Source organism: Danio rerio, chromosome 7 (genome assembly GCF_052040795.2).
Source record: "Danio rerio strain M-AB ecotype USA chromosome 7, GRCz13ab, whole genome shotgun sequence".
Classification (NCBI taxonomy): Eukaryota; Metazoa; Chordata; class Actinopteri; order Cypriniformes; family Danionidae; genus Danio; species Danio rerio.
The window spans coordinates 18,702,501-18,730,418 of record NC_141027.1 but is presented as its reverse complement, the minus strand read 5'-3'; the positions used below and the strand labels follow the sequence as shown (position 1 = coordinate 18,730,418).

Genomic DNA, 27,918 nt, shown 5'->3' with positions numbered 1-27,918 from the left:
ATTTCATGCTCTCATTGGCTTCTGGTTGCCAGGTCTGCATAATTAAACCAATTGCTTTTAAAGCAATCTAAAAAATAACCACTTTACAGTTAAAAGCTTAAAATTTGTATTCTCATTTCAGGGTATTATACACTTTTAGCAATGTTGGCTTGAAATTTCAGTCAGATTTGGACAAACCTAGCTGTTGGGTTAAAGACATAACCCAGCAGTTGAGTTTTTCCATACTTAATGCAATTTGACTTGCAACAACTCGGTGTATTTTTAGACTTGTAGAAACTACAACCAAAAAACTGTCATGAGACTTTAATATTGGGTTCGATTTAGGTCGTGCTGTTGGGTGACAAAAACTCGGTGTCTAGCCAGTGTCCAAAGACAATGTTATTTTGATAATTTTAGGTTGTGTTGGAAAGTGACCAAAATCCAACGTCGAGCCAACATCTTAAACCAACGTCATATTAACGTCAAATACTGACATTTATTTATCAGGTATGGCAACCAAAATCCAACATCTGATAGACGTCATAGTGGTAACATCCATACAACGTCAAGCTGTAACATCATTAAATGTTGATATTTGGTTGATTTTAGGTTGTGTTGGAAGGGGACCAAAATCCAACATGGAGCCAACATCTTAAACCAACGTCATATTCACGTCAAATGCTAGCATTTATTCGTCAGGCATGGCAACCAAAATCCAACCTCTAATAGGTGTCATAGTGATAACATCCACACATCATCATGCTGTAACATCATTAGACATTGATATTTGGTTGTTTTTAGGTTACATTGGAAAAAAATCCAATGTCTGTCCTATGTTGGACACTAACATGGGTCTGACATTGGGTTCTGAAGTCAACCTGATTTTCATTTCCACCCAAAATGCAACGTCCCCACAATATTAGGGTACAGTGTCATGTTGACATTGTGTGCCTGCTTTTTATTATTTAAAATAAAATACATGTTAACTAAAATTAAATATATTATTTCAGCTAGTTGGCATTTAAAATGTTTCATGTTTTCATTTAGCTTAACTTGATGTACACACTCAAATATCTAAAATAGAAATGAAACAAATAAACAGACAAATTTTTATTTAAATGACTTGCATTTTAACAAATAAATAAATAAAAACTGTTGACCTATGACCTACGAATTGAGAGCTGAACGGTTATCTCAGCAATACAACACTAACACTGATCCTCATTCCTTAATTCTATAATTGTTAATTGTGATAAATAACCCCGTGCTTGCCTTACTAATGTCAACAACAAAAAGGCTTAGGTGAACTTATCGGGCAAACGGGAAGTTCATCACAAGTTCAAACAAGACTCGACACACCTAATTATGATATCTTCTTAAAAATGCTTTGTTTTGTGTGTGTTTATATGTGCAGACCCTCCGAATGCAGTGATATCAGGCTACAAGGACGACTGGTTTGCTGAAATGCAAGGAGCCACGCTGCAGTGCAGTGGTGAAGGAAATCCAAAGCCTCACCTTTTCAACTGGACGAGGTAAAAAAAAAATGTTTGTCTGCATGTCATTCACCTGTATCTCTACATTTGTTTGTTTTTTCATCTTCCTGACAGCCTGTCTTGTCAGTTTAGTTCTGTTTCGGTTGGCGGCTCTTTCAGCATGCCAGTGTAATCTTTAGGCGTGGGCAACAAGGTTGTGGCCTAAATTCGTGAAGGAAATCTTTTATCTAGTTGATCACACATGCAGGTAATACTGACACTGAGTGTGTTTACATGCACATTCTTAACCCGATTATACTTAATAAATGACAATGAATAATGCGATGATCGTGTAAATGCATTATTAAGCTGTTATCCTTAATCAGAGTGAGGTTATAAACGGATTAAACATAAACCGATTATCTCTGCTATAGGTTTTTGCCCCTATATTCCCAAGCATTTTAACACATTAGCTTGCTTTCTGTTGGTTTATTGCAGTGCATGTGTGTGTGTGTGTGTGTGTGTGTGTGTGTGTGTGTGTGTGTGTGTGTGTGTGTGTGTGTGTTATTGTGAAATTTAAACATTTTACAGTAAGGGGGGAGGAAATATACCGCAAATGCTTTCTTGACCATAAAAATGTGTTCTAATCTCATGCAGCAGAAATGGCGGAGATAAAGTCAAAATATGGTTTGTTATGGTCTGACTTTACAAATTTACTACAGAAGAGTCAAACTTTAGAAAGGGAAATTGTCAAAATGTTTTTTTGAAAAATTTTAATGCTAATGGTCTAATCTGATTCAATAGTTTATGCTAAGCTAAGCTAAAAGGGCTTTGCCAGACACAGAGATTGGCTGAATGGTTTCAAAATGGTAAAACTCAACTGTTTAACTCTAGGGGAGTTGCAAAATGAGCCTATTTCCCCCCTAAAGTGGAGTGTGTGGCTGCTATAATCACAGTTTGCTACATTTTGACATGCCTACCACCAAATGAACTGATTTCTTAACTACAGTGGCGTAAAAAAGTGTTGGCCCCCTTACTCATTTCTTACTTTTTTGCTTATTTGTCACACTTTAATGTTTCAGATTATCAAACAGATTTAAATATTAGTCAAAGATAACACAAGTTAACCCATCATGATGTTTTTAAAATAAGGTTTTATTATTGGAAAATAAAATCCAAAACTACATAGCCCTGTGTGAAAAAGTGTTTGGACAATGATCCATAGCACAGCAACATGTCCAATTCTGAAATGCTGAAGAAAATCTTAATGAAGATTTTAAAGTGGCCAAGTAAAAGTCCTGACTTGAATCCAATTGAGATGCTGTGGGATGAACTTGAAAGTATAAAAGTAAACACATCATGCAGTTTTGACGTGGTGGGTTTTATTATTAATGGATAACAAAATCCAAAACTACATAGTCCTGTGTGAAAAAGTGTTTGCCTCCTTAACTTAAAAACTGGTTGGGCCACCCTTAGCAGCAACAACTGCAATCAAGCGTTTCCAATAACTTGCAATGCGTCTGTTGAAGTGCTGTAAAGGAATGATGAGCCCACTCATCTTTGCAGAATTGTTGTAATTCAGCCACATTGGAGACTTTTAGAGCAACACCGCTTTTTAAAGGTCATCCCACAGCAACTGAATTGGATTCAGGTCAGGACTTTTACTTAGCCACTCCAAAGTCTTCATTATGTTTTTCTTCAGTCTTTTAGAAGTGAACATGTTGCTGTGCTTTTTGATCATTGTCCAAACACTTTTTCACACAGTGTCATTTTCACACAGTTTGTCATTTTGGATTCAGTTTTCCCTTAATGAAACTTTAATTTAAAGCATGATGTTGTGTTATTTTTGACTAATATTTAGATTTGTTTGATGATGTGAAACATTAAAGTATGACAAATATGCAAAAAATAAAATACAGTAAATCAGTAAGAGGGCAAACACTTTTTCAGTCCACTGTATTATTTGGGGTGTAACGGTTCACAAAATCCATTGTTCGTTTGTAAATATCACAGTGGTGTGATGGTTTGGTACCGTTTCAACACAGAAAAAAAAGATTTACCTTGATTTTTACACATTTTTTATTTATTAAAACTATGATCATAAATCTTTTCTTTACATTGAACAATGATGGATCTATACTTCACCAGTCTTCTATCTAGGGTGTCTACTTAGCAGCACATAAAACAAAAAGAGCTCCTTATCGGGCCGTCAGTGAGTGTCTGTCACGCTAGTTTGTTTAGTGTGTTTGGTTTGTGGACAGTGCAGGTCTGCTTGATGTGACAATCTCGCCTGCAGTGGAAAAATCCCTCTGGCTATAGGGACAGCGGTTCAGACACAGAACTGCCTGAGAGAAACTCGTTAAGGAATAGTGTGAAAAGGCTCAATTAATGTAAACGCTGAATAACCTGTTTTTAGCTGTCTGAACCTCTGTTTGTCTTCTTTTCCTACTCAATTACTTTCCCAGTAACATATTTATTTGAGTTGTTTATTTCAGTGTTTTTTTAGAATGCCAGGAGCATGACGACAAGGTTTCACAAGTGCTGAGCACTCAGAGATCTTTAGAGATTATTATTTCTTAAATGCACAGACAGATGGAGAATGAGTTAAACACAGTGCTGTAGGATTTTTGGACGAGTACTGAAAGAACTCTCATCCTAAGCATGTTCTTAGGTTCTAGGTAATCACATTAATTTTAATAGCCATATTGCAATGAACTTGTCCAGTTTATGCCTGACTGGTGTAGTGTGTGTTTATAGTACTTTCTTTGGGCTGCTATTATGTTTCACACACTTTAGGCTCTTTATTTTCCAAATATCTGTTTCTCAAATAATTGCCGTGAATCATTTGGTTTTTACTGCGTACCAAACTAAAAGTCTTGTACCAAATTGTTCCGTATGAACATGTGTATCGTTCTATTCCTACATATAATTTTTATGTATACTATGTATTTTCATTTTATATATATTATATAAGTACAATTATATACGAATTAATCATATATAACATTAATTCTTTATTATGTTTTTTTTATTAAGTCAATTTTTGTTGCTAGGTTTATGGTTTGCATGTAAAACTAGACAATGCTTTTTCTGTCACAAACTGACTATTCTATTCTTCTTTTAAACTTTTCACTTATAAGTTCCTTGGAGTTTTTGTGTATGTTTATAAACCATTTATCCAAAGAGCACCAACACGTTTAAACCCAAAGCACTTTTTGTTAGAATCTGGATTGACTATTCTAAAATGCTTTGTTTACTGGACCTACAACAACTACCCAAAATCACCGTTGGTACAAAAATTCAGGCCCAGTATAGGGAAGCACATTAAATGCACTAACTAGTCAGTTTTAAATTTGATTTAAATTTTTTTTACACTTAACTTAACTTACAGTGCTCAGGATAATTGAGTACACCCCATTTTGAAAATGATTATTTTTCTTTGAATATGAATATGATTTTATCAGTGAATATAGGCAATTTAAGTTGGTGCACTTAAACTAAACAGATTTATTAAACAGCTATATTTATTCAAATATTAGTCACCAAACATATTTAGAAATTGAAGGATAATACAATTAAATTGAAGCAAAATATTGCAAAGAAAAAATTAATTACATAATTTTATTCATAAAAATAAATTAACTGAATCATTATTTTTTTGCTTCTCTTGATTTTTCCATTTTTTAATGTGTATTTAATATATTTCTATAACATATACTGTAAATTTGGATGAACTAGTTTATTTTAAAGTTATTTCGTTAGATAAGCTCCAGATTTGGTTTTAGTACTGATTAATCTAATGCATTTGCACAAATATATTATTGTATAGCTTCCTATAAAAAAAAATATGAATTTAAAATATACATTTGTGAGGGGTGCACTTATATATGCTAAGCACTGTATAAGACTTTAAACATTCTATATTTGTCGAATCTTTTAATCCCTTACACCCCTGTGCGAGCTTTACACTATAGTCTGATGCTGGTCCGTTAACTGTTAAGTCAATGCAATTAAGTCACTTCTCTTCATTGCCATTTTAATAGGGGCGTTCTCAGATATTCAGAATGCAGAATCATGACTAATCACGTTTATTTTAATGGTTTTAGTGATTTCACTCAAAAATATACTTTTGCTGCTTGTACAAACGGCTTTTTTCATAGTTGTTTTTTGGGGGACAACCATAATGTTTTAGGTTCAACACACTTAAATTTGTAAATTGATCGAGTTAACAGTTAACAGTTAATCAACTTGATAGATTTGGCTTTGTTTTTTGTCTAGATTTTATGCATTTATCCATTATATGTATGTTTTACCGCTATGCTTCTTTTAAAGGCATCATCTAAAATAAACTTTAGTACTATTATTTTTATTATATATACTCAATTTAATGACTCTGGGTGCTCCGGTTTCCCTTACAGTCCAAAGACATGCAGTATAAGTGAATTGAATAAACCATATTGGCCGTAGTGTATGAGTGTGTGTGTAAAATGAGAGTGTATGGGTGTTTCCCAGTACTGGGTTGTGGCTCGAAGGGCTACCACTGCGTAAAACATATGCTGGAATAGTTGGTGGTTCATTCCACTGTGGCGATCCCTGATAGATAAGGGAATATACTGAAGGAAAATGAGAGAATGAATGAATGAATGAGCTTTATTAATTTTATTCTCTTATTGAAGTCTTGATTTTGGGATGCACTGCAGATCTTAATTGGTGGACCGAAGGGATCTGGTAGGCTGATATGTCAGTAGCTCATGGAGGTAAACAGGAGCTGTACTGTTTACAGATTTAAAAACAAAAAGTAAAAATTTTTAATTATCTCTAAAATGAACAGGTAGACCAGGCCCGGCGCCAGGAAGTCAAAACTGAGGGGGCACTTTAAATCCATAGGGGGGCACTAGACCTGGTGACTGATTTTGGTCTCTTGTTTCTTTCATTTAGGCTATTTATTCGCATTTATTATTACTTTGCATTACTGCCTAAGTTACTGACCTAAGGCAGTAATATATTCTACGTTTTAATAGTAATAACAATACGCAGTTTCGCTATTACGAATTTTATTAACGATGGTAATGCATACCGCTTATTAATGCAGACGGATGATGGCTTCAGTGCCAAACGAGTGCTTTAAATCATATGTTATTCTCCTTATTTCCGTTTTATTTCAAATAACAGCCCTATGAATGTTTAAAGTTTTAGGTAAAGACGTCAAATTATGCCCACACATGCAAGCTGACCCACGATCAGACAATTCATTTAACCGGTAAATAAATATAGTGAAATCAGCTTAACCGAGTCATCACGCTTCACAACCAACATCAGTGTTGGGGAAAAGCTAAATGTGACAATCTAATGTCATTCAAAACAATTACTTAGTTACATTTTAAGGCATTAGTGTAGCCAGAAAAATACCTAAAAAAGATACAAAAATTCACAGTTATTACCGTGAAAATTGGTTAAATTTTTATATGCTATATAGCCTAACTTTTTTTTCATCATTTTAAATGTAAAAACAAAGATTTGTCTAAGGCTATTATAAATGTGCTTTTTTCGTGATATTGTAAACCATCATAAACCATATGTACCATAGTTTCTAGGCCTACCCGTCATTTTATTTATTAATTATTTTATTTATTAGGCCTTTTTTAATAGCTTGTTTTCAGGGTATTTTCATTTTAGGGCCATGAGCTACGTCAAAACAAACTCGATATGTTGTATTTTAGCTCTTAAAACAGATCTACAATATATTTTATGTTGTTTAATTTTGCATGAGCAAATAGCAGTATAGCCTAAGTTACATATTTTTAAAAGATTATCATTCTGCTTACCTGCAGCGCACGAGATTTCTCGGTTGATCCGCGGTAAATCCACTTAAGCACTATACCTATTCCATTTATAACACTGCAAACTTGACTTCGCAGGCCGATCATCTTTAAACGCAAAATGCATTTATTTTGTGTTATACCTTGACTGCAGTTGCATAATGGGATGTTTCTCTACGCAACTGTAAAAGTGCACTTTTCAGCAAAATGAAAGCAAACATTCAAAGGGTTCTGCGTTTTGTCAATTTTAGCTTAATTGTAATAATATTAATAATAATATTAATAAATAAATTAAAATATTATTTATAGTGTAGCCTACTGTGGGACTGTGCAGTAAACTATTTATTTTTATTAAAACATTTTTATTAGCCTACATCTTCCCGAATAACTAATAAATGACTGGCAGTTGCGTCTCTGCTAAAATTAATTTAACAGCAAATTTCTTATGTGTTTTTTCCTTTTAGAGCTCAAGAGAGTTGTGTTTAAATAATTAGTTAACCAAAACATGTAATGAATTAAGCTGCTCCTATCATGTCACCCATTTTCTCCCTTGTGAGTTGAGTGCGCCTCCATCGCCGTGTGCGCGTTTTAAAGGCTATTTACGGGCGCACCAGACCTGACGCGGGGACCGGATCTCTGGACTATAGGACTAGTTTTAACCTCACCATTTTCATAATTTAATTGCTATGTCATATATTTTAAAATATTTAAATGTGTGTTCTGAAGGTTGGAAGGACGGGAGTGTTAATAATTAATGACAGAAAGAATTTTCAGTTTGAGTGAACAATCCTTTATAAAAACTGGGGGGGCACAAACTCTGTCTGAGGGGGCAATGCCACCCTTTGCCCCCCCGTAGCGCCGGGCCTGAGGTAGACGGACCGTAAGATTGGAGTAATATCTTCCCTCCCTGCAAACATTTTACAGTAGGGGAGGAGGAAATGTTATTATCAAAGCCACACTGGTGTACATGTAAATAATACACTCACTGAGAGGTCACCGAATAAAACATGACAGTTGTTTTTCGCAGTCGTGAGCAAGTCTGAGGTAATTAGTCACAGTCACACACCTATTTTCTGGCATTTTTCAGGACGAGTGACTAAGGGGGGTGTAGACATGGACATTTAGATGATCACGCAATTCCTGAGACAAACATTCTCCACTTTTCTCCACCTCCAGCGAGTGGGGGAACCTGTTTTCGGGCTGTAAATGCAAAGTAAATGAAGTAACTGTGGCCTGGTGTCATGTTGCAACTTGCGCGGCAAACAGACGGAGCGTATTTTCACACGGAGGGAGAGCGCGGGGGGATGAGGAAAGCATTGTGAGGGGGAGATGAGTGGGTTTATGACGATGTCGTGAGGAGTATTCTTCTGCATGGACTGAGTAATGCTACTGTCTTCATGCAAATCACACCGTCACATATGAAAAACATTAAAGATATAGTTCCTGGTGCATGTTGCAGACACAGTTCTCATTGTCTGTTGAAACAGAGTTGACCTTTTTGTGATTTTTATCAATATTAATAAGCTTATTGACGAGGGAGCTTATTGATGAAGTTTCCAGAAAACTGCAAAGCTACTAAACTACAAAGTCCTCATCTTTGAAAACTGCACTTAAAATAATGGATGTAGAATGTTTTCAGTCAGAAATGTCTTGTAAATTTCTTTAATAATGGATTAATATATAGAAAGATATGGAGTTTGTGTAGATTTTTTTTTTTTTTTTTTTGTGAATTGCACTACGATAGTCTTTATTTTGTCTTTATTTTAGATAAAAAAGATATTCTGAATAGTGTCCAATTAAGATAAAACATACACTTTAAAAAAAGTGGCATGCTGAAACAAAAGTAGAAGGAATCACTGCTTTTAATATTGTATTGTGAAACTCAACCCTAAAAGGTTTTATGTTCAGATGTCTTGTAATGCACATTTGTTGAATTAAATTGTTGCTTTAAAGCATTAATAAACTATTGTTAATGTTGTTGACTCAATGACAATATCAAAACAGTACAAAATAATTTGTACATTTTTATTTATTTATTTTAATTTTACCAATGAGACTCAATGGCAATATGCTTAATTTTAATTTAATTTAATTTAATTAAATTTTAATTTAATTTAATTTTATTTAATTTAATTTTATTTTATTTTATTTTATTTTATTTTATTTTATTTTATTTTATTTTATTTTATTTTGTTTTGTTTTGTTTTGTTTTGTTTATTTAAAAAAAAATGGGTGTAGAAAGTTTTCAGTTAGAATTTTTATTGTAGATGCCTTATTAATTTTTACCAGATGTAACTCATGAATATATAGAAAAATATGGAATTTGGATAGAGCTGTTTTTTGTGAAATGCACTACAAGAGTCTTTATTTTGTCTGTATTTTTAAAAATTGTGAAAAAATCTACTATTAACAGTGTGTGCAATTGAAAAAAGTGGCATACTGAAACAGTAATAATAGTAATCACTGCTTTAAATGTTGTGTTGTGAAACTCAAAAAAAAATGTGTGTTCAAATAATTAATATTTAGAAATTGCTAGTAAATCACAGTAATGCACATTTAATGATTGAATTGTTATTTATTTTGAATTTTTTTTAATAATGAGACTCAGTGGCAACATGCTTAACACTTTTTATTTTTTTTTTATTTATTTATTTATTTGTTTTATTACTGAGTGACACTATGACGAACATGAAAAAACATTTTCTGATGAACTGATATGCTGGACATAAGTATTTTATTTTGTTTTATTTCATTATGACTGAATAACGGGCGACACAGTGGCTCAGTGGTTAGCACTGTTGCCTCACAGCAAAACGGTCGCTGCTTCAAGTCCCGGCTGGGTCGGTTGGCTTTTCTGTGCAGATTTTGCATGTTCTATCTATGTTCGTGTGGGTTTCCTCCAGGTGCTCTGGTTTCCTCCACAGTTCAAAGACATGCGCTATAGGAAAATTGAATAAACTAAATTGACTGTAGTGTTAGTGTGCATGTCAGTGTTTAGGGAGGCTTCCTAGTACTGGGTTGCAGCTGGAAGGGCATCCGCTATGTAAAACAAATGCTGGATTAGTTAGCGGTTCATTTCGCTGTGGTGACCCCTAATGAATAAAGAGACTAAATGACTGAATAACCTGAAAAAAATCAGATGAATTGAAAGTGATACAGATCAAGGATATTTTAAGCTGATGTTTCCTCAATTATTCAGTATGTGCAGAATATTAAGGTTTTGCATATAAATAGTATTTCTTTGTTTCCACAGGAAAGATGGGGCTCTACCGGAGGGTGTGATTGTGGACGGAGGCACTCTGCTCTTTTCTAGACCCCTCCGCTTGGCAGATAAAGGACATTACATCTGCACCACCACCAATCTGGTGGGATCTGGAAAAACCGAGATCGCAGTAAAAATATCAGGTGTGTGTGCCACCAAAAACCCTTCAGTGAGGCTGCAGTGCAACGATCAGTGCTGTCATCTAGTGAAAAAATATTGCAACTGCATGTCTTAAAAGCTTTACAATGAATGGCATGGTAGTTTAAATGTATACATATAATTTATACATTTAAATGTATATGATTTACATATTTAAAATCAGCATTTTCTAACCCATAAAACTAAAGTAATACTTTAAATGGACAAAAACAACAGCACAACACCTTTAAAGAAATAGAAAATAGGCTCATTTTATAGCTCCTCTAGAGATAAACATTTGGGTTTTACAATTTTTTAATTCATTCAATCAATTAAATTTTAATTTTTTCATTCAGCCAATCTCTTGGTTTGGTGGGAGAACTTTTAGCTTAGCTTAGCATAAATCATTGAATCGGATTAGACCATTAGCATCTTGCTCAAAAATGACCAGATTTTTAACAGTTTTTCTTCTGTAGTTACAGTATATCATGTACTAAAAATGTACGCTGATGTGACTAGGAACTATACTCTTATTCTGCCATAATCATCCAGGAACTTTGCTGCTGTATTATGGCCCCAGCAGATGGAGTGATATTACAGTACACACAACTGGTACATGCTCCTTGTGCAAGCAAGTGGTCACCTTGAATGGTATGGCAAAAAAGTTCCTTTATTATTACGCCAGAACGAGTGTATTGTTCCTAGCCATATCGACCTAAAGAATCTATCATTTTCAATTTACGTCAATCTTAGTACACAGTGTAACTACAGAAGAGTCAAGGTTAAATGGTCAAATGATTTAAACTCCTTGGTCATTTTTACTGAAATGCTAATGGTCTAATCTGTTTCAATCATTTGTGCTAAGCTACGCTAAAAATGCCCCTAGAGATTGACTTATAAATAAAAAAATGGTAAAACTGTTTAACTCTAGGGGAGTTGTAAAATGTTGTCAATTTTCAAAAAAAAATAAAAAATAAAAAGGTGGAGTGTTCCTTTAAAATGAACATAGATGCCGAGAAATGATATCTAGATTTGTGTTTTTAATGCAATACAGTTGAACAAACAATATGTTTTTCTGCACGTTTGTTTCAGAGCCGACTCCTCCTATCGCCTCGGTGAACTTCATGCTGATGATCACCATCGCTGCTCTTGCTGCAGGGGTTGTTCTCACTCTTATCGGTGTGATCATTTGTGTTAACCGTCACTATAAACGCAAAAATAATCAACTGGCCATAGAGCTGGATGAAAAAAAGTAAGTCGTTTTTGCTTTCACTTTATGAACTGCTGTGAATATGAGTGTGTGCTACACCCTCACCTTTCTTGTCTTTTTAAAGGGTGGAAATCAACACTCTATCAAGACAGGCCTCGTTTAGGAGAGTGAACTCCAGCAGCACAGACAACAGATACTCGGTAAAACTACTGTAAAACATGCACTTATTTTTTTTATTTCTTGTTGACCAGAGATTTGTGCTCATATTTGGGCTTTGTAAGATGTTAACAAGTTGATCATAATACACTTTAAAAATGCTGGGTTATTTTAGCCCAATGTGCCTAATATGGATAAACCCAATGTTGGGCTAAGTTTTTTAAAAAAAAAATTTTTCATTCAATTTAAATGACACTATTTAAATCAATGGTTGGGTTTGTTCTTATTTGACCCAACATTGGGTTAAAACAACCCTTTTATAGATTGTACAGTAATAAATAAATAAATAAAAACAGCAATAATGTGAAATCTGCATCTAAAATAATTGTTTGCTTAATATTTTAAGTCTAGTTATACTTTATTTGTTGTTCTGGCACAGAAAAACTACTGTCAGGATTAATTGCACAGGATTTACCAAACTTGTATTTTGAAAAATACATGGACACTCAGTTAAAATACTTGGATTACAAATACCCCAACATATAAACCACCTATAGGTTATAATAGCACCTTCCAAACTATGGGTTATAGTAACCCAAAGCATAGGGTTGTAAAATTTAACCCAATGCATTGGGTTATTTTTGATTAAATGTTTTTTTTTTTTCCTGGTATTAATATTGCTACTATTACTAGTACTGCTATTAATTTTTAATTATGGCTGTGTAAATTAATAAAATACAGGTTTCAAAGATACTGAAAATGCTTTTTTCCATTACATTTAAAGTTCCAGACACTTTTATGTACGTTTTTATCCATTTAATGTAGATTGATTATGAAGTGCGCCTTTGTATCATCAACAGTTAAGAGTGCTGGTGAAACAGATATTAAAAACAAAACCAAATAGTTAGTTTGATTTTAAAAAGTGCAACATTATTGCGTTATAACTTAAATAAACTTCATAAGGCATGATTATTATATGCATTTGCAAATACATTCCCATTTAAATGCAAAATGTATACACTGCTATAAGTCATGACAACTAAAGTTTGTTTTGTTCATTTACGTCATATAAGCTGTCTTAAGTCAGTTTAATGTAATCTCAGTTAAAATGACTTCCTAAGGGTAATTTAATTCAACCTAAAATTGTAATGCAGCCACAGGTTTTTTTAGTTTATTGAAATAAAATGCGATTTACTATTTGACTTGTCTATGGGATTTGGGCTTTTATGTATTTTCTAAAAAGCTAGTCTTAACCCTTTTTTGTGTCTGTGTTGGTAGATTACACGCACTTAATAATCAACATTGGCATTGCTTGTTTTTTGCTGAATTTGCACTTTATTTTTGCATCGACCATTATGGAAATTAGAGGCTGTGTATTTGTTCTTTAATTTGTGCATTTCATTACAATAACTCACAATGCTTTACACTCGGTTTTAATGGAATTTAACTTACATGCTATTTGAACTTGGCCCTACAGTAGTTAAAATATATTCCTCTAATGGCAGAGCTGATTTATTTATTTATTTTTGTTATTGCTTTACTCTTCAGTGTCACTTGATCCTTCAAAAGGTGTTTTATTATCAGTGTTAAAAATGTGTGGTATTTCTGCGGATTATATGAATAGAAAAGTTCAAAAGAGAAGCATTTTTTTGAAAAACTTTTCTTTTATTATAAATGTCTGTACTGTCACTCGACTTATTTAATACATCCTAACAGAATAAAAGTAAACATTTCTTTAAAAAAAAAACATAGTGACCCCTATAATGGTTTAATAAACAATGTTTGTGTGTATGTATGTATTCATTTTGTTTTTCGTTTATTAAATCATTTATTCATTTTATCTGAATCTATACAAATATTTGAAATGCTTTATTTACTCTGCTATTTTGCTTTCAAATAAATTCTTTCTGTTTTGATATCATCTAATGAAAAGAAACGTTTTTCACATACGTATGGCTCAAGCATTTAGGCGTGTTATGTTTCAAAGTATGTTTATTTATATACAAAGGGATGTAGAAATTAAATCAGCTATTTCTGTCTTCTTTTTTAAAGGAGGACAATCATCCTTTAAGAGTCGAAGGGACGATACGCACAAGTCTCTCCTCACTGGTTTGTGTTTTTTATTCATGTGCAATTTTCGAAATGCTTCAAAGAGAGCATTCACCCCAAAATTTAAATACTGTCATCATTTACTCATCCTCCTCTTATTCCAAGCCTGTTTGAGGTTCTTTCTTCTGTCAAACACAAAACAAGAAGAATATTGAAAGCAGCACCCTTTAACTTCATTAGTATTTTTTACCCAGACTATGGATGTCATAAGCTATGTTTCCATCCAAAGATGCTTATTAAATTTATGCACAAAACTGGAATATTGCTAAAAGACGTACAAATAAAGAAGCATTTCCATCTAATGAGTTAAAGTGAACAAAATCTGATACGTTTTTTTATGCATTTAAAAATTTTATGCGCATCTTGGGGTTTCCATCAACCAGTCTAACTATGTCTCCATCCACCTATTTTTATTCGCATGCAGGATAAGGGTGCTAACGCCCCATTCACAAGGGGCTTCAGCGTCAACACTTGACTGAAAGCGCCCGTGTAAATGGGGCATAAAGGTGGCACGGTGGCTCAGTGGTTAGCACTGTCACTTCACAGCAAGAAGGTCACTGGTTCGAGTCCTAGCTAGGCCAGTTGGCTCTGTGTGCATATTTGCATGTTCTTCCCATGTTTGCCTGGGTTTCCTCCGGGTGCTCCGGTTTTCCCCACAGTCCAAAGACATGCGCTATAGGTGAATTGGATGAACTAAATTGGCCATAGTGTATGAGTGTGTGTGTGAATGCGAGAGTGTTTAGGTGTTTCCTATTTTACAGGTTACAAAACATATACCGGGATAGTTGGCGGTTCATTCCGCTGTGGAGACTCCTGATAAAAAAGGAACTTAGCCGAGGGAAATGAATGAATGAAACATAGCTAATGGCTGCTAATTTGACAGCATTTGTGTTCAACAGAAGAAAGAAATGCATTCAATCTTTTAAACATGTAAACGGTGAGAGAATGTAGATTTTTTGGGTGAACTGTCCCTTTAATGTATATTTACTTTCATAGTCTGATATGATGCATATATAAACAGAGTAATAATAGTTTTAATTGTGGTAATAATGAAATGACTTGTTTAATTGTAATCCCTGACTGTTTACTTTAACAGGATCGTCCTCGCTCCAGGGATAGTCGTTCCACTCTGGGAGGAGTGGATTCACTGGGTCGGCCTGCAATTTATAACACGTCCAGAAGAGGGAGAGAGAAAACCATAGACAGAGCTGACAGAGAATCTGCTCGACTGATGATGGAGTCTTTTGAGCAGGACAGTAACATGTCACAGGTATGTATGAGTTATGATGCTTGAGTCTGCATGTGTGTTCCGTTTTATAAAGAACAAACTTTTTGTGTTCTATTTCAAGAAATGGGTCAGTAAATGGAGATATTTCAAAGTATCTTAATGTGCATCCACTTTAGAAGGTCAAAGGGATTTTATAATAATTATTATAATTACATTTATTTCTGCTCATTTAATGAGAGGTTTGCCTTTTGTTTTTGAGACCTTTACATGGTAATTGTTGATGTTTGTTAAATCTTGGTTTAGCTAGTTCAGCAGTTTGCTAGTTTATGGAAATATTGGATGTGGAAATGTGTTTGTGCCATACACTAAAAGTGATACATTACAATTTTAAGCACATTTTACTTACTTAAAAATGCATAAGCAACATAACACATACTTTCACATTATTTTCCCTAAAAAGTAACTAAGTGATACATTTACAGGGTTCCCATCCTTCTTGAAAATACTGGAATTTCAGACACATGGATTTAAGGCCTGGAAAGTACTTAACAATAAACATTGATCCTTGAAAGTGCTTAAATTAAATTTGAAATAAAATTTGTTTATAGTTTTCTTTCAACAATTGTACTCAATTGTCAAAAACAAAACAAAAAATGTAAAAAAATTTTAAATAAAAAATCTTAGATTTAAGTCTTGCAGTAATACTGACTAATAATGCATATTGCATCAATATTTCAGAAACTGCATTTGAATACTACTAGTATCATATAAAGTTTTACAGAAATATTAAGTCTAAGAGAAATGTTAAGTACAGTAAAGACTTTCATGATGCTACATAAGCTGGGGCATGAGTTCCAAATGTGCTTGATTTAAAATTGATGGTGCTTTAAAACATCCTTGAAAGTTCTTGAATCTACTTTTTATGAAAGTGTGTTTATGAACCCTGCATGTAGTTACTTAAAAAAGTGACTTGTAATATCGCTGTGGAGACCCCTGATGAATAAAGGGACTAAGCTGAAAAGAAAATGATTGAATGAATAAAAAAAAGGTTTATTTAATAGTTTAATAACTCACAGTATTGCTGTTTTACTATATTTTTATCAAGTAAATGCTGTCTCGGTGTACATATTGGACTCATGAGAGACCCACACTTTTAAATTGTGTTGTAGATGAAGAAAATGTAATAGTTATATATTTAAATGGCTTTGGTGCCAACTTTGAATATTTGAGTTTTACAAAAACAGTGGTACATATAAATGATTTGATATATTAATGTTAAATATATTTATTATAGAACATTTAGTAACACAAAAAGTTCACCCAAAAATGAACATTACCTCATCATTTACTCACACACTCAAGTGTTTTAAAACTTTTATGAATTTCTTTCTTCTGTTGAACACAAAAACAAGATGTTCTGAAGAATTCTTAAGGAGAAAAGGATCCATTGACATCCATAGTAGGAAGGAACACAAATTACTATGAAAGTCAATGGTTGTTTTTGATGTATATCTTCCTTTGTGTTCAGTAGAAAACAGAAATGTAAACTATTTTGAAACAAGTGGAAGATGACTAAATCTTTAAAGGGAATGAGTATCCCTTTAAAATAATTTTCAACAAATACATTTGCAAATGAATTGATTTGCACTAATCACTCTTTTCAATTTTGCCATTCAGGAAACCCATCTTCTCCCACCTCTCCACCCCTCTTCCTACACAATGGACCAGCCCGCAGACATGGTCAGATCTCGAAATGGCAATGCCATTCTGCCAGCAGAGGGGAGGCCGCATTCTGGAGGCAGTACCAGAGGGGGCAGCAGCAGGCATCATTCACCGTTAGTGACCATGTACCCGACTCTTACGGATGAAGAGGAAGGCTCTGTCAGCCCTACGGATTCGGGAGTCCACCGTGGTACACTGGAGCATGACGCTTTTGAAAATGGCGACAGCGAGACCACGAGTTCTCAGATATCTGAAGCTCTGTCCAGTCATTTTGAGCGCACTAATGGCACACTACGACCCAAAGTGAAACCAAACAACATCATTCTGCCAGCCAATACAACCATTTACTTTCATCCACATAGTCCACCTATCCATAAAGCTCAGATCGTTTAGAGGGATTGTTTGGATGGAAACGTCTTACATGAGAGGAGTCTTGGATTTATTGTTTGAAGTTCACTCTACACACAGCTGGACGATTACTAAGCCCAAAGTGGAACTTTTCTATAAACGTTTTATATGAACTTATTCTCAAGGTGGCAAAAACTTGAACTCTATCAAGCCATCATATGACCAAACTCAAACCTGAATATCAATATCAGCATTACACAAAGAGGCTCTCAAATAGCGGCATAATCTATTCTGGATTCTGGAACTGGGACGTTTGAGTATTAATGAACTACAATATGTGTTTCAGATACAGATTAGCTGAAAATTGCCAGAGCTGAGCTTGTCTTTGACCAGGAATTAAGATTTATATAAATATATATGTGCAGTGGGGAAAATATGTGTTAAACACACCATGCTTTTTCCTGGGGATAATATTTCTAAAGGAGCTGTTGACATAATTGAACCAGATTTTAGTAAAAACCCAAACAATGCAAACATAAAAATAAAACAAGCAAAAAAAAAAAGAGTTTTGTGTAATAACAGTGAAATCACACAAAGAGAAAGTACTAAACTACTGAAACATATCAAATAGACTTCAACAGAGTGTAAAAATCTTGATTCTGTGGGTCTCGTCTATTAAATCTGATCTTTAATTTGTATTCTCTATTGGATTCAAGTCAGGTGATTGGCTGGGCCATTCTACAGCTTGATTTTCTTTCTCTGAAAGCATTTGAGAGTTTCCTTTTTTGTGTTTTGAATCATTGTCTTGCTGCAATGTCCCGGTTTCATCTTCATCATCCTGCTAATGTAGATGTTGGAATGAAGCAACAAAAATTCATTTACAATGAGGAAGGGCAGAGGGTTGCTGAAGAACTACTGAGAGATTTCAAATCCTGTCTGGTCTTTCACTGCCTATCTACACCTCCTTTCATGTATTCAATACTTTTTTCATGCACCATTTTACTATGCATAACTTCATTTGTAAACGAATACGTTTAGTTTTATTTGCATATATTGATTTCTTTGGTTGTTACCAACATCCTGGTGACAATTTAAAGTCAACAGCGTCTTTAGAAATATGTTTTTTGAGGAAAATGGTGATGCGTTCAATACTTATTTTTGCTGCTGTATATATTACAACCTAATTCTTCACTTGAATTGCTGTTGAGGGAGAGAATGCTACAAGAACTGTTTTTTGGACAGTCAATCCTTCACTGTGACCGTATGTTTGTAATCCAGAGATGGTGTTTTGAAATGTTTTTGAATATACATAAATAATATGTGTGCATTTTCACTGTAAACTACCCGCTGCATGAATAGTATTATGAAGTATTGCATTGACAAATTTAAAAAAAAAAAGGTTCTTTATGTGTTCACAAACGCCATTGTTTACAACATTTATACTTCATTAGTTTCTAGTGCTTTAAATGTACTTAGGTTTAATAAGTGGGTTGTGTTATTGCAAGCTCCTGAGATATTTCTGTGACCTTTCTATATCTACAAAAAATATATAAAACCTTACTGGTTCCTGATGGTTGGTGTTTTCAGTTCTCTACAGTGTATGAGGGTGGTGTTCATGTATGGCCAGTTATTAAATCCTCTTTAATAATGTGTCCATGTTAGATTAATTCCACACTTAAAATGAAGATGTAAAATGTTGTACGTAACAATGTCAAAGAAAATGTGAAGGCTGCTCATGTTCTGCAATTTACATGACCAACCCAGATAATTAATCACTTCAAACTACTAAAAATGTCAACTTTTTAAAATCAGGGTGGTCAGAGATCAATGTCCCATAATGCAATTTGAAAGCAATACACCCATGAATCACAGGTAACCATCATTTCCTTCGAATACTACTAAAAAATCTGTGGATTCTTTGATGTAAACCAACACTATTAAAAGAAAAGGTAATTTTCTATTATATTATATTATATTATATTATATTATATTATATTATATTATATTATATTATATTATAATATATTATATTATATTATATTTATTATGGCATTGTTATGTAAACGTTTACTATCGACAATAATAGGGCTATTTTAGTCTAAAATAAGCGTTGTTGTTTGTACAGGAAACACGCATACATGAAGAACTTTGGGAATGTTGACTTTTATTTTGAATTTAAACCTGACTACCAGAAATTAACATTCCTTTTATTCCTTCGTTACTCCACATTACATTAGATTTGATAGAACGTAGTCTGTCATATTTTCCAAAACTGCCTCTGAATGTATAGGAAAATGAAAGAAATGGTTGAAATTATTTTTATTTGTTTGCAAATACTGTCCTTTTAGCAGCCTCCTTCACAAAACATGAAATAAAGAGTTCTTATCTTTTTTGCAATAACAACACGACATGCCGTCGACGTATTAGCCATTTCGAGTTTGTAGTTGATTCGTTTATTAATGACAAATTCCTGAATGACCACATTGTTCGCGAAGGGGGACTTTTGTCTCCTCAAAAAGGCGTATCGCCGTCCATTTTGTTGTCCGTTCACCATGGCGAGCTTCACACATCGATGCTTTAATTCTAGGCACATTCGCTGAGGAATTTACCTCCCATCCTCCTTTTTCCTTCAAAGCTATCGACGCTCTTTTTTCTTTATTTTAACTTCCTCAAAAGCCCGATTTTGTAAAGTACCTTTGTGTATACTTCGAAAACACATAAATGTGCTTTTATTTCCGTTGGTGATATGGATTAATTTGGCGATGCTTGCTAAAATTGACTGGATGTAATTGCTCCACCTGACCATGCAGAATATCCAGAACAACACGCTGCAAGGATTAGTGTTGTTTACATAGATTACTGCGTTTATACACAGCGTATATTTACACATCAAATCGCTTTCTTAATTTTAGCACATCTTCCAAGAAAGGGAAAAGAGAAGAGAAGAAAGAAGGAAACCCCAAAGAGAGGTACAGTGCACTGAGTGAATGTAACGTTAACCTGCTCATATGATCAGCTCATCTCATATCATGTCAGCAGCGCATTTTTGTGGTTACATGTTAATCACTAAGCTCATATGGTTATTATATAGCTGATATTTGATTTGTATTTATATGCTGTATGCATAATTAAAAACTAAAGTGTGCTTTTGCATTTATTATGTATTTAATGTTAAATGAAAATGATTTTTCATTGACAATTTATAGTTATGTGTTTGGGTAACTCAGATTGTAGTCTGTAAAATAATGATATTTCTAACTATTAAAAACAAAAATGCTGTTTTTAGACCATAAATTATGTATTTTTGCTTAAAACAACAAAAAATATCTATTTCTGACATGGATATTAATGTTTAGACAACACTAGAACGATGTTGTAAATAAAGAGGAGTTAAATTAGTGCTTGGTGAAATAAACCCTTTTTTCAGTCACAACAAATAATAACATTTGATATGACATTGAAAACATTGAATTTTATATAAACATCACAATATATTTTTTGGGAAAAAGAAATCCAAAAAGTTAATGTTTATAGATTTATTATTATTATTATCATGATATAACTGATACATGGTTTGTTTACGCTTGTTTATTCTGTATGCAATATGCATAATGGGAAAAACTAAACTGCTTTTGCATTTATTAATTTTTTGTGTATTTATTACTAAAAGAAAATTATTTTTGATTGACAATTTTTAGTTATGTATTTAGAAAACACACCATTGTAGTTTTTGTCTGTAAAACAAGGATAATTCTTCTCCATATATATATATATATATATATATATATATATATATATATATATATATATATATATTTTAATATTTCAAAACAATAAAATTGTTGTAAATAAAGGGGAGTTTAATTAGTTCTTGGTGAAATAAATCCTTTTTTTCAATTCACAAAAAAAAAAAAAACATTTGATATGACATTGAAAACATTGAATATTACTTTATTTAACTGATATATGGTTTGTTTTTATATGCTGTATGCATAATTGCAAAATCTGAATTGCGCTTATGCGTCGGTTTCTTAATTTATTGTGTATTTATTACTAAATGAAAATTCTTTTTGATTGACAATTTATTGTTATGTGTTTGGGTAACACAAAATTTTAGTTTTGTCTGTAAAATAATAATATTTGGGGGGTTGGGGTAATCAAAAAAGTTAATGTTTAATGATTTAATTTTATTATTTAAATCTCACCGTCTAATCAATAATAAATGATTAAAAGGTTGAGAAAAATGTTTATTTCTGTTTTTTTCTTGTCGTTGTTGAACATTATTTGTTGCTATAAAATTATTGACGCTTTTTAAAGAAAATGTAAAAGTTACAGACTAAAAATTATAACTTTTAATTACATCACAAAATAACTAAAACCTGAACTAAATGTAAAAATAGACACACCTATCAACTTTTTTGTTTTTTAGTTTTTAGGCTTTTTGATTGTCAAAGACACTGTAATTATATCCATTTTAAACTATCATTTGTTAAACTGTCATTTTTTTATAATAATTTAATTTAGTTCTTCCTGTTAATAATTGTCAGTATTGATTGATTCATTGATTAATCTTTTATCTGTATTCCTGTCTCTTAAAGAAAATGTGAAATTGTGAAATGTAAGGTACAGAAACACAACAATGTCCCATGAAAACAGCTCCTGGAAAGCACCTTTAGACCACAGTTCACATGTCACAGCATTAGGATTAACAAAGTTGTAAGCTATTTATAGTCGGTTGTTTACAGATACCATTGTTTTACTGCTTTAGCAAGTCTTCATTCTCTTATTTTGTTATTATAAAGAAGGAGTAATGGACGGAAACTGTACATCAGACCTTAAATGTTGCTGGTTTGTGGTTTCGCAGACACGTGAGAGCTGGAGGTGTCTAGAATTTCACTGGACAAGAGGGGCTCTCACTTTTATCTTAATACTCCATCCTATCTGACCCAGTAGCCGAGTTCTTCATTCAACACAACTGACATTATGAAAGTAATAGATATTATAATTGGCTGCAGTTAAAATTATGGGCAGATATTAACCAACCAAATCCATAAACAGTACACAGACACAGATGTGTGTATGAATGTATATTATATTACTAAGAATTTAAATTTTTCAATATATTTAAATATAATAATGTACAGACAACTAACATAAAAACATGTATTATGTTTATGTGTGCTAGTTGTTTTTAGGCATGGGCTGGTATAAGTTTCTGAATGTATACGATAGCCTTGGATAAAAATGTCATGGTTTCGCTGTATCTTGATTAGTGCTAAATATCACAATATAATTCTTACAAATTTAGATATTTTTTGGGGAAAAGTAATCAAAAATGTTAATGTTTATATATTTATTATTATTATTATCATGAAATAACTGATATATGGTTTTTTTATATGCTGTATGCATAATGGTGAAAACTAAACTGCTTTTGCATTTATTAATTTATTGTGTATTTTTTTTACTAAATGAAAATTCTTTTTGATATACAATTTATAGTTCTGTGTTTAGTAAACACACCATTGTAGTTTTTGTCTGTAAAATAATGATAATTCTTCCCAATTTAAAATGAAAATCAACCATAGTTTTTTTTTTTTTTCGCTTAAAATGGCAAAAAAATTCATTTTCAGCTGTATGTCTAAAATAGTTTTTTTTAAATGTCTGGGTAAAAAACTTTCTCAATTAAACATCAATTTTAGTTGTAATTTTAATTTTCACAATTTATTTACAGGGACATTTAAACAGGGCTCGAAATGAACTTTTTTACTTGGTAGCACCAGTGCTCCCAACTATAAATATTTAAGAGCACCAAAAAAATTTAGGAGCACCCACCAAAAATGAATAAGCACCACTGCATATTTTATTTTAAGGAATTTATTGTATTTAAAAACAACATCAGTTAGGACTTAAGAAATTTAGAAAACTTAGGAATTAGGAAAACACTTTCACTCTTCAGCCGTTTGCATTTCCCACGGTCACAAAAGCTCCTGTCATCTGTCAGCGGAAAGCCTTCAGTGATTAGACAGTTATTAGACAGCTAAAATGAAATAATATAGCGGCAGGGAATAGCGATTCAGCACGCCCTTAAATCAAAACAGGTCGCACTGCCACCAATATATACAGTTGCACAAATGCTCCCAAATATATTATGAGGTCGCATAGATAAAATTTCGGGCGCATATGCGACTAAAATGGTCGCGATTTCAAGCCCTGTTTATAACATTTTGGAACAGTAAACATGTGAGGGTAAACTTTTTTTAATAAATCATTGACTTCTGCTGTCTTCTTTAGTTTCAAAAACACAGATTTCTTAACAACACATAAAAAAACATTAAAAAGAAAACAAAATTCATATTCCTTAGGAACGGAAAATAACAGAAGCGTTTTTAAAGCCTTAACTTTTCCAAACCGCTGTAAACCTTGAAACTAGTAATCGTCCCCTGCCTAGTTGTGTGTGTATATTAGTATTAGTATATTTTAATAAATTGAAAAATCTAACTACTTAGTTTTACTTAAGATTTACTGAATTAGATGTGGGTTTTGTTTTGACTGAAAATATTATCATTTTTAGTTTTCATAAAATGAAAATCTGTCAAAATAACATTTAGTTTTCACTTTTTGTAACGGTTATTCCACTTTTTTTTATATGAAAACGTTGACTGATATTGGTCAGGATTTGAAAAAAATATTCATGAATATATTTTGCTGTTCATAATTTTTGCTGCAAGCATGCTGCTTATTTTAGGTCTTCATAAACATTTTAAGAAATTTATGATTGTCTTTTTAAAAGCTCCAATCAGCCTTTTGACCTTGTTTTAAGTGTTTGTATCTGGAATTTTGATGGAATCTTTCTTGTGTTTCTTGGGTTATGGAAAATACTGGTTGCTTTGTTGCTTGAATAAAATGTAAGTAAACGGATTTAAAGTATAAAGCATAAATGTTTTTCAGCAAATTGGGAAATATTTCCCATTTTCATAGCTGGATGTGCTAAAATAACTAAAATCACATCTAAAACTATTGTTAAAACCATACAGACAAAAACATTCTTTCATTCGTTTTCTTTTCGGCTTAGTCCCTTTAATAATCCGGGGTCGCCACAGCGGAATGAACCGCCAACTAATCCAGCATTTTTTTACGCAGCGGATGCCCTTCCGGCCGCAACCCATCTCTGGGAAACACACACACACATTCATATACACTCATACACTACGGGCAATTTAGCCTACCCAATTCACCTGTACCGCATGTCTTTGGACTGTGGGGGAACCCGAAGCACCTGGAGAAAACCCACATGAATGCAGGGAGAACATGCAAACTCCAGACAGAACCTAAGCTAAGGCTCGACCCAGCTCGACCCAGCGACCTTCTTGCTGTGAGGCGACAGCACTACCTACTGTGCCACTGCGTCACCTCAGACAAAAACAACAACTTATAATTACATCACAAAATTAGTAAAACCCGAACTAAAAGTAAAGATAGCCTAACATATTTCAGCTTACTTATTGATAAAAGCACTAAAACTACATGCATTTGAAATGTTTGTTTGCTAGACTGTCATTTTTAAAAGCATAATTTTGTTCTTGTATTCCTGTAATAGTTCTCCAGTATTGATTTTATTCATTGATTAATCTGTTATCTGTATTTCTGTGTCTTCCTCTCTCAGTCATGTCCTTCAGGAGGGGTGTTGTGAGGCAGAGTAAGTTCAGGCATGTGTTTGCTCAGGCCTGGAAGGCTGAGCACTGTCTTGATGATGTCAGAGTGTCCCGTGTGACGTGGGACGGCCCTCTCTGTGCTGCCAATCCCAAGTTCATCGCCGTTGTCATTGAGGCTGGAGGAGGTGGAGCCTTTCTTGTGTTGCCACTCGCCAAGGTTGGCATGCATTCACTTTGCCATATCCAAAAGCAATGTGCAATAAGAAATCACCTTTATTTTGCATAATCAGAATCAAACTTCTGGTTCAGCTCATATAGTTTTTTTTTTTTTGGCTGAATTGAAGTTTTGCTGGTAACAGGCTTATACTGTATACAATGTGATTATATACAATACAGTATTATACAGTTGAAGTCAGAATTATTTATTTAATTAATTATTTATTTAAAATTTAACAGAGCAAGGAAATTTTCACGGTATGTCTGATAATATTTTTTCTTCTGGAGAAAGTTTTGTTTTATTTAGGCTAGAATAAAATCAGTTTTAATTTTGTAAAAAAACATTTTAAGGTCAAAATTATTTGCCCCTTTAAGCTTTATTTTTTTTCGATAGTCTACAGTACAAATCACCATTATACAATAACTCGCCTAATTACCCTAGCCTGCCTAGTTAACCTAATTAAGGTTAAGCCTTTAAATGTCACTTTAAAGAGCCCATATTATACATGAAAAAGGGTCATATTTTGGTTATATGGGTCTCCAACAACATACTAATATGCATGCAAGGTCAAAAAACACTTTCATGGTCTTATAATATGCATTTATTGTTACCCAATTATCCCAGCGTATCCCAAATGAATCGCTCAGCGATTCATTTGTTCCCAAACCCCTCCTTAGTGCCAAGCTAATCTGCGCTGATTGGACCGATGACAGCCTGTTGCGATTGGTCGACAGCGTTCAGCGCGAGACAAATGCCCAGCGTGGTTTGTCAAGCCCCCGGCGGACGGGCCCGTGCGATAACCCCGTGTCCGTCTTAACCCCCCGCACGGGAAGTATGAACGGTACTTAGCAGTGAAAATGAAAACGATAGCATGCACATCTTTTACTGAGCTTGATTTCCGTGACCGAGCTTTTCTCCCTTCTCAGCTGTAACTTAGATCATTTCTATTTGCAATTATTGCTGTGGCACCTCTTGCGTGAAGTGTTATATGTTCTTAGGGCTTACCTGTTCTCTGCTTTGCCCAAAGATCCCATTCCCAGCCAGGGGGTTGAAGTGCTCACCAGCGTGTAGCAGGCTGCCTTTGTGCCTAATAAACTGGCCTTATTTTGCACGCACCCCTGGTGTATTGTCTGCCCATTCTCACAAGTCTCATACACCAGTCTTTTTTTTTTATCCTTCCTTTAACAAACTAATGAATCGCCCACTGTAAGCATGTAGACTGCTGAATCAATTATTTCCCCTCACACTTCCAATAATATCCAGGTAAGCACAGCGTCTTCTTGACTCATGACTTCAGGATCTATTTGTCTTCGCGGCTGTGTTAGTGGGCGGGGCGCAGGTTTAAATTGTCCCGGGTTTGCGCCCATAACAACCGTGTTTCATAGTCACATTACGCAAAAACGGCTAAAGACTCGTTATGAAGACAATTCATTCTAACCACTATGAGTCGACTCTTTTTTTTTTAAATTTTTTTTTTTAGATGAATCAATAGTTTTAAAAACTGTCCACTTTCAGATTTAAGCCTTAGCTGGAAATTTCACTTCACTTAGATCTGTTACACACTACATGGAAGCTCATTTTCGAAAACCCACTATAGGGGCTCTTTAAGCTGTACAGAAGTGTCTTGAAAAATATCTAGTCAAATAATATGTGCTGTCATCATGGCAAAGATAAAATAAATCAGTTATTAGAAATGAGTTATTAAAACTATTATGCTTAGAAATGGGTTGAAAAAAAATCTGCTCTCCGTTAAACAGAAATTAGGGAAAAAACATTAACAGGGGGGCTAATAATTCTGACATCAACTGTATGTATGTATACATGTATTAATTAATGACAATAAAAAAATATATTTTTTGCAAACTTTACAACTGAGTGGTAAGGATATACTCTAGAGAAAGAAAAGTACAAAAATACAAATCTTTAATGCTGTTTAATCTGCTTAGCATAATTGTTGAGTTAAATTTTTCAATTAAATGTTTAATCCAACTAAATGTTTAACCCAACTTAGTTTGTCAATGTTTGACCCAAAATTAGGTTAAAACTTAGGACCGCACTCTTGTAATTCTGGGACTTTCACTGACTTCCAGCATCTTAAAATAATTTTACTAGCTGTTGTAGTGTCGACCAGAATAAAGGTACATAATAGATTTTAAAAAAACTTACTATTTGGCACCTAATAGTCAGACATAGTTTATGAGTTTTGGGTATTTCTGCACTGAACAAACAGTTTAAAACATCTTTAACCTGTGTACAAATCATCTGCATTACCATCTACAATGTACCTATTTTTATCTTATATTTCCAACACAATGCAAACCATTAACAATTAATCCAAATTAAATTGTAATGATGTTGACGGCCCCCTGGCCATTGGGAAGAAGGATGCGGAGAACAGAATTTTTTTTTATTATAAAATATTTTTAATAATTAAAAGCAAAGCAAACAGGCGGCAGCTTCTCCGTCTCGACCAAAAAGCTGCTTGTGAACACACAAAACAGACAGCAACCCTTTGAGATGGATAGCAGGTGGGGGTGGGGGTAGGTTTTAACTCATAGAATATAAACAACCTGTAAACAAAGATCAAAAGTAGCCCGATTCCA

General features: G+C 33.5%; 2 protein-coding genes across 5 annotated transcripts in view; both read left to right on the top strand.

The window, feature by feature from the left end:
- Positions 1-19,014, top strand: part of nectin4a (nectin cell adhesion molecule 4a) — a 47,709-nt gene extending 28,695 nt beyond the window's left edge. For all 3 annotated transcript variants that reach the window (XM_087260715.1, XM_087260714.1, XM_087260716.1), the window contains 7 exons: positions 1,394-1,511; positions 10,524-10,675; positions 11,763-11,922; positions 12,005-12,080; positions 14,089-14,145; positions 15,242-15,415; positions 17,051-19,014. In XM_087260715.1, coding sequence (XP_087116841.1) covers positions 1,394-1,511; positions 10,524-10,675; positions 11,763-11,922; positions 12,005-12,080; positions 14,089-14,145; positions 15,242-15,415; positions 17,051-17,488 — 1,175 coding nt within the window. In that variant the 3' untranslated portion in view covers positions 17,489-19,014. The remainder of the gene's footprint in view (positions 1-1,393; positions 1,512-10,523; positions 10,676-11,762; positions 11,923-12,004; positions 12,081-14,088; positions 14,146-15,241; positions 15,416-17,050) is intronic.
- A 970-nt stretch (positions 19,015-19,984) lies between these two features.
- The window catches only part of coro1b (coronin, actin binding protein, 1B), a 37,829-nt gene continuing 29,895 nt past the window's right edge, over positions 19,985-27,918 (top strand). Inside the window, exons 1-2 of one of the 2 annotated variants that reach the window (XR_015494810.1) lie at positions 19,985-20,412; positions 25,110-25,315. Coding sequence is in view for 1 of the 2 variants with exons in the window: in NM_001109707.1 (NP_001103177.1) it covers positions 25,112-25,315 (204 nt within the window). In the remaining variant the exon portion in view is untranslated. 2 annotated transcript variants of the gene reach the window in all.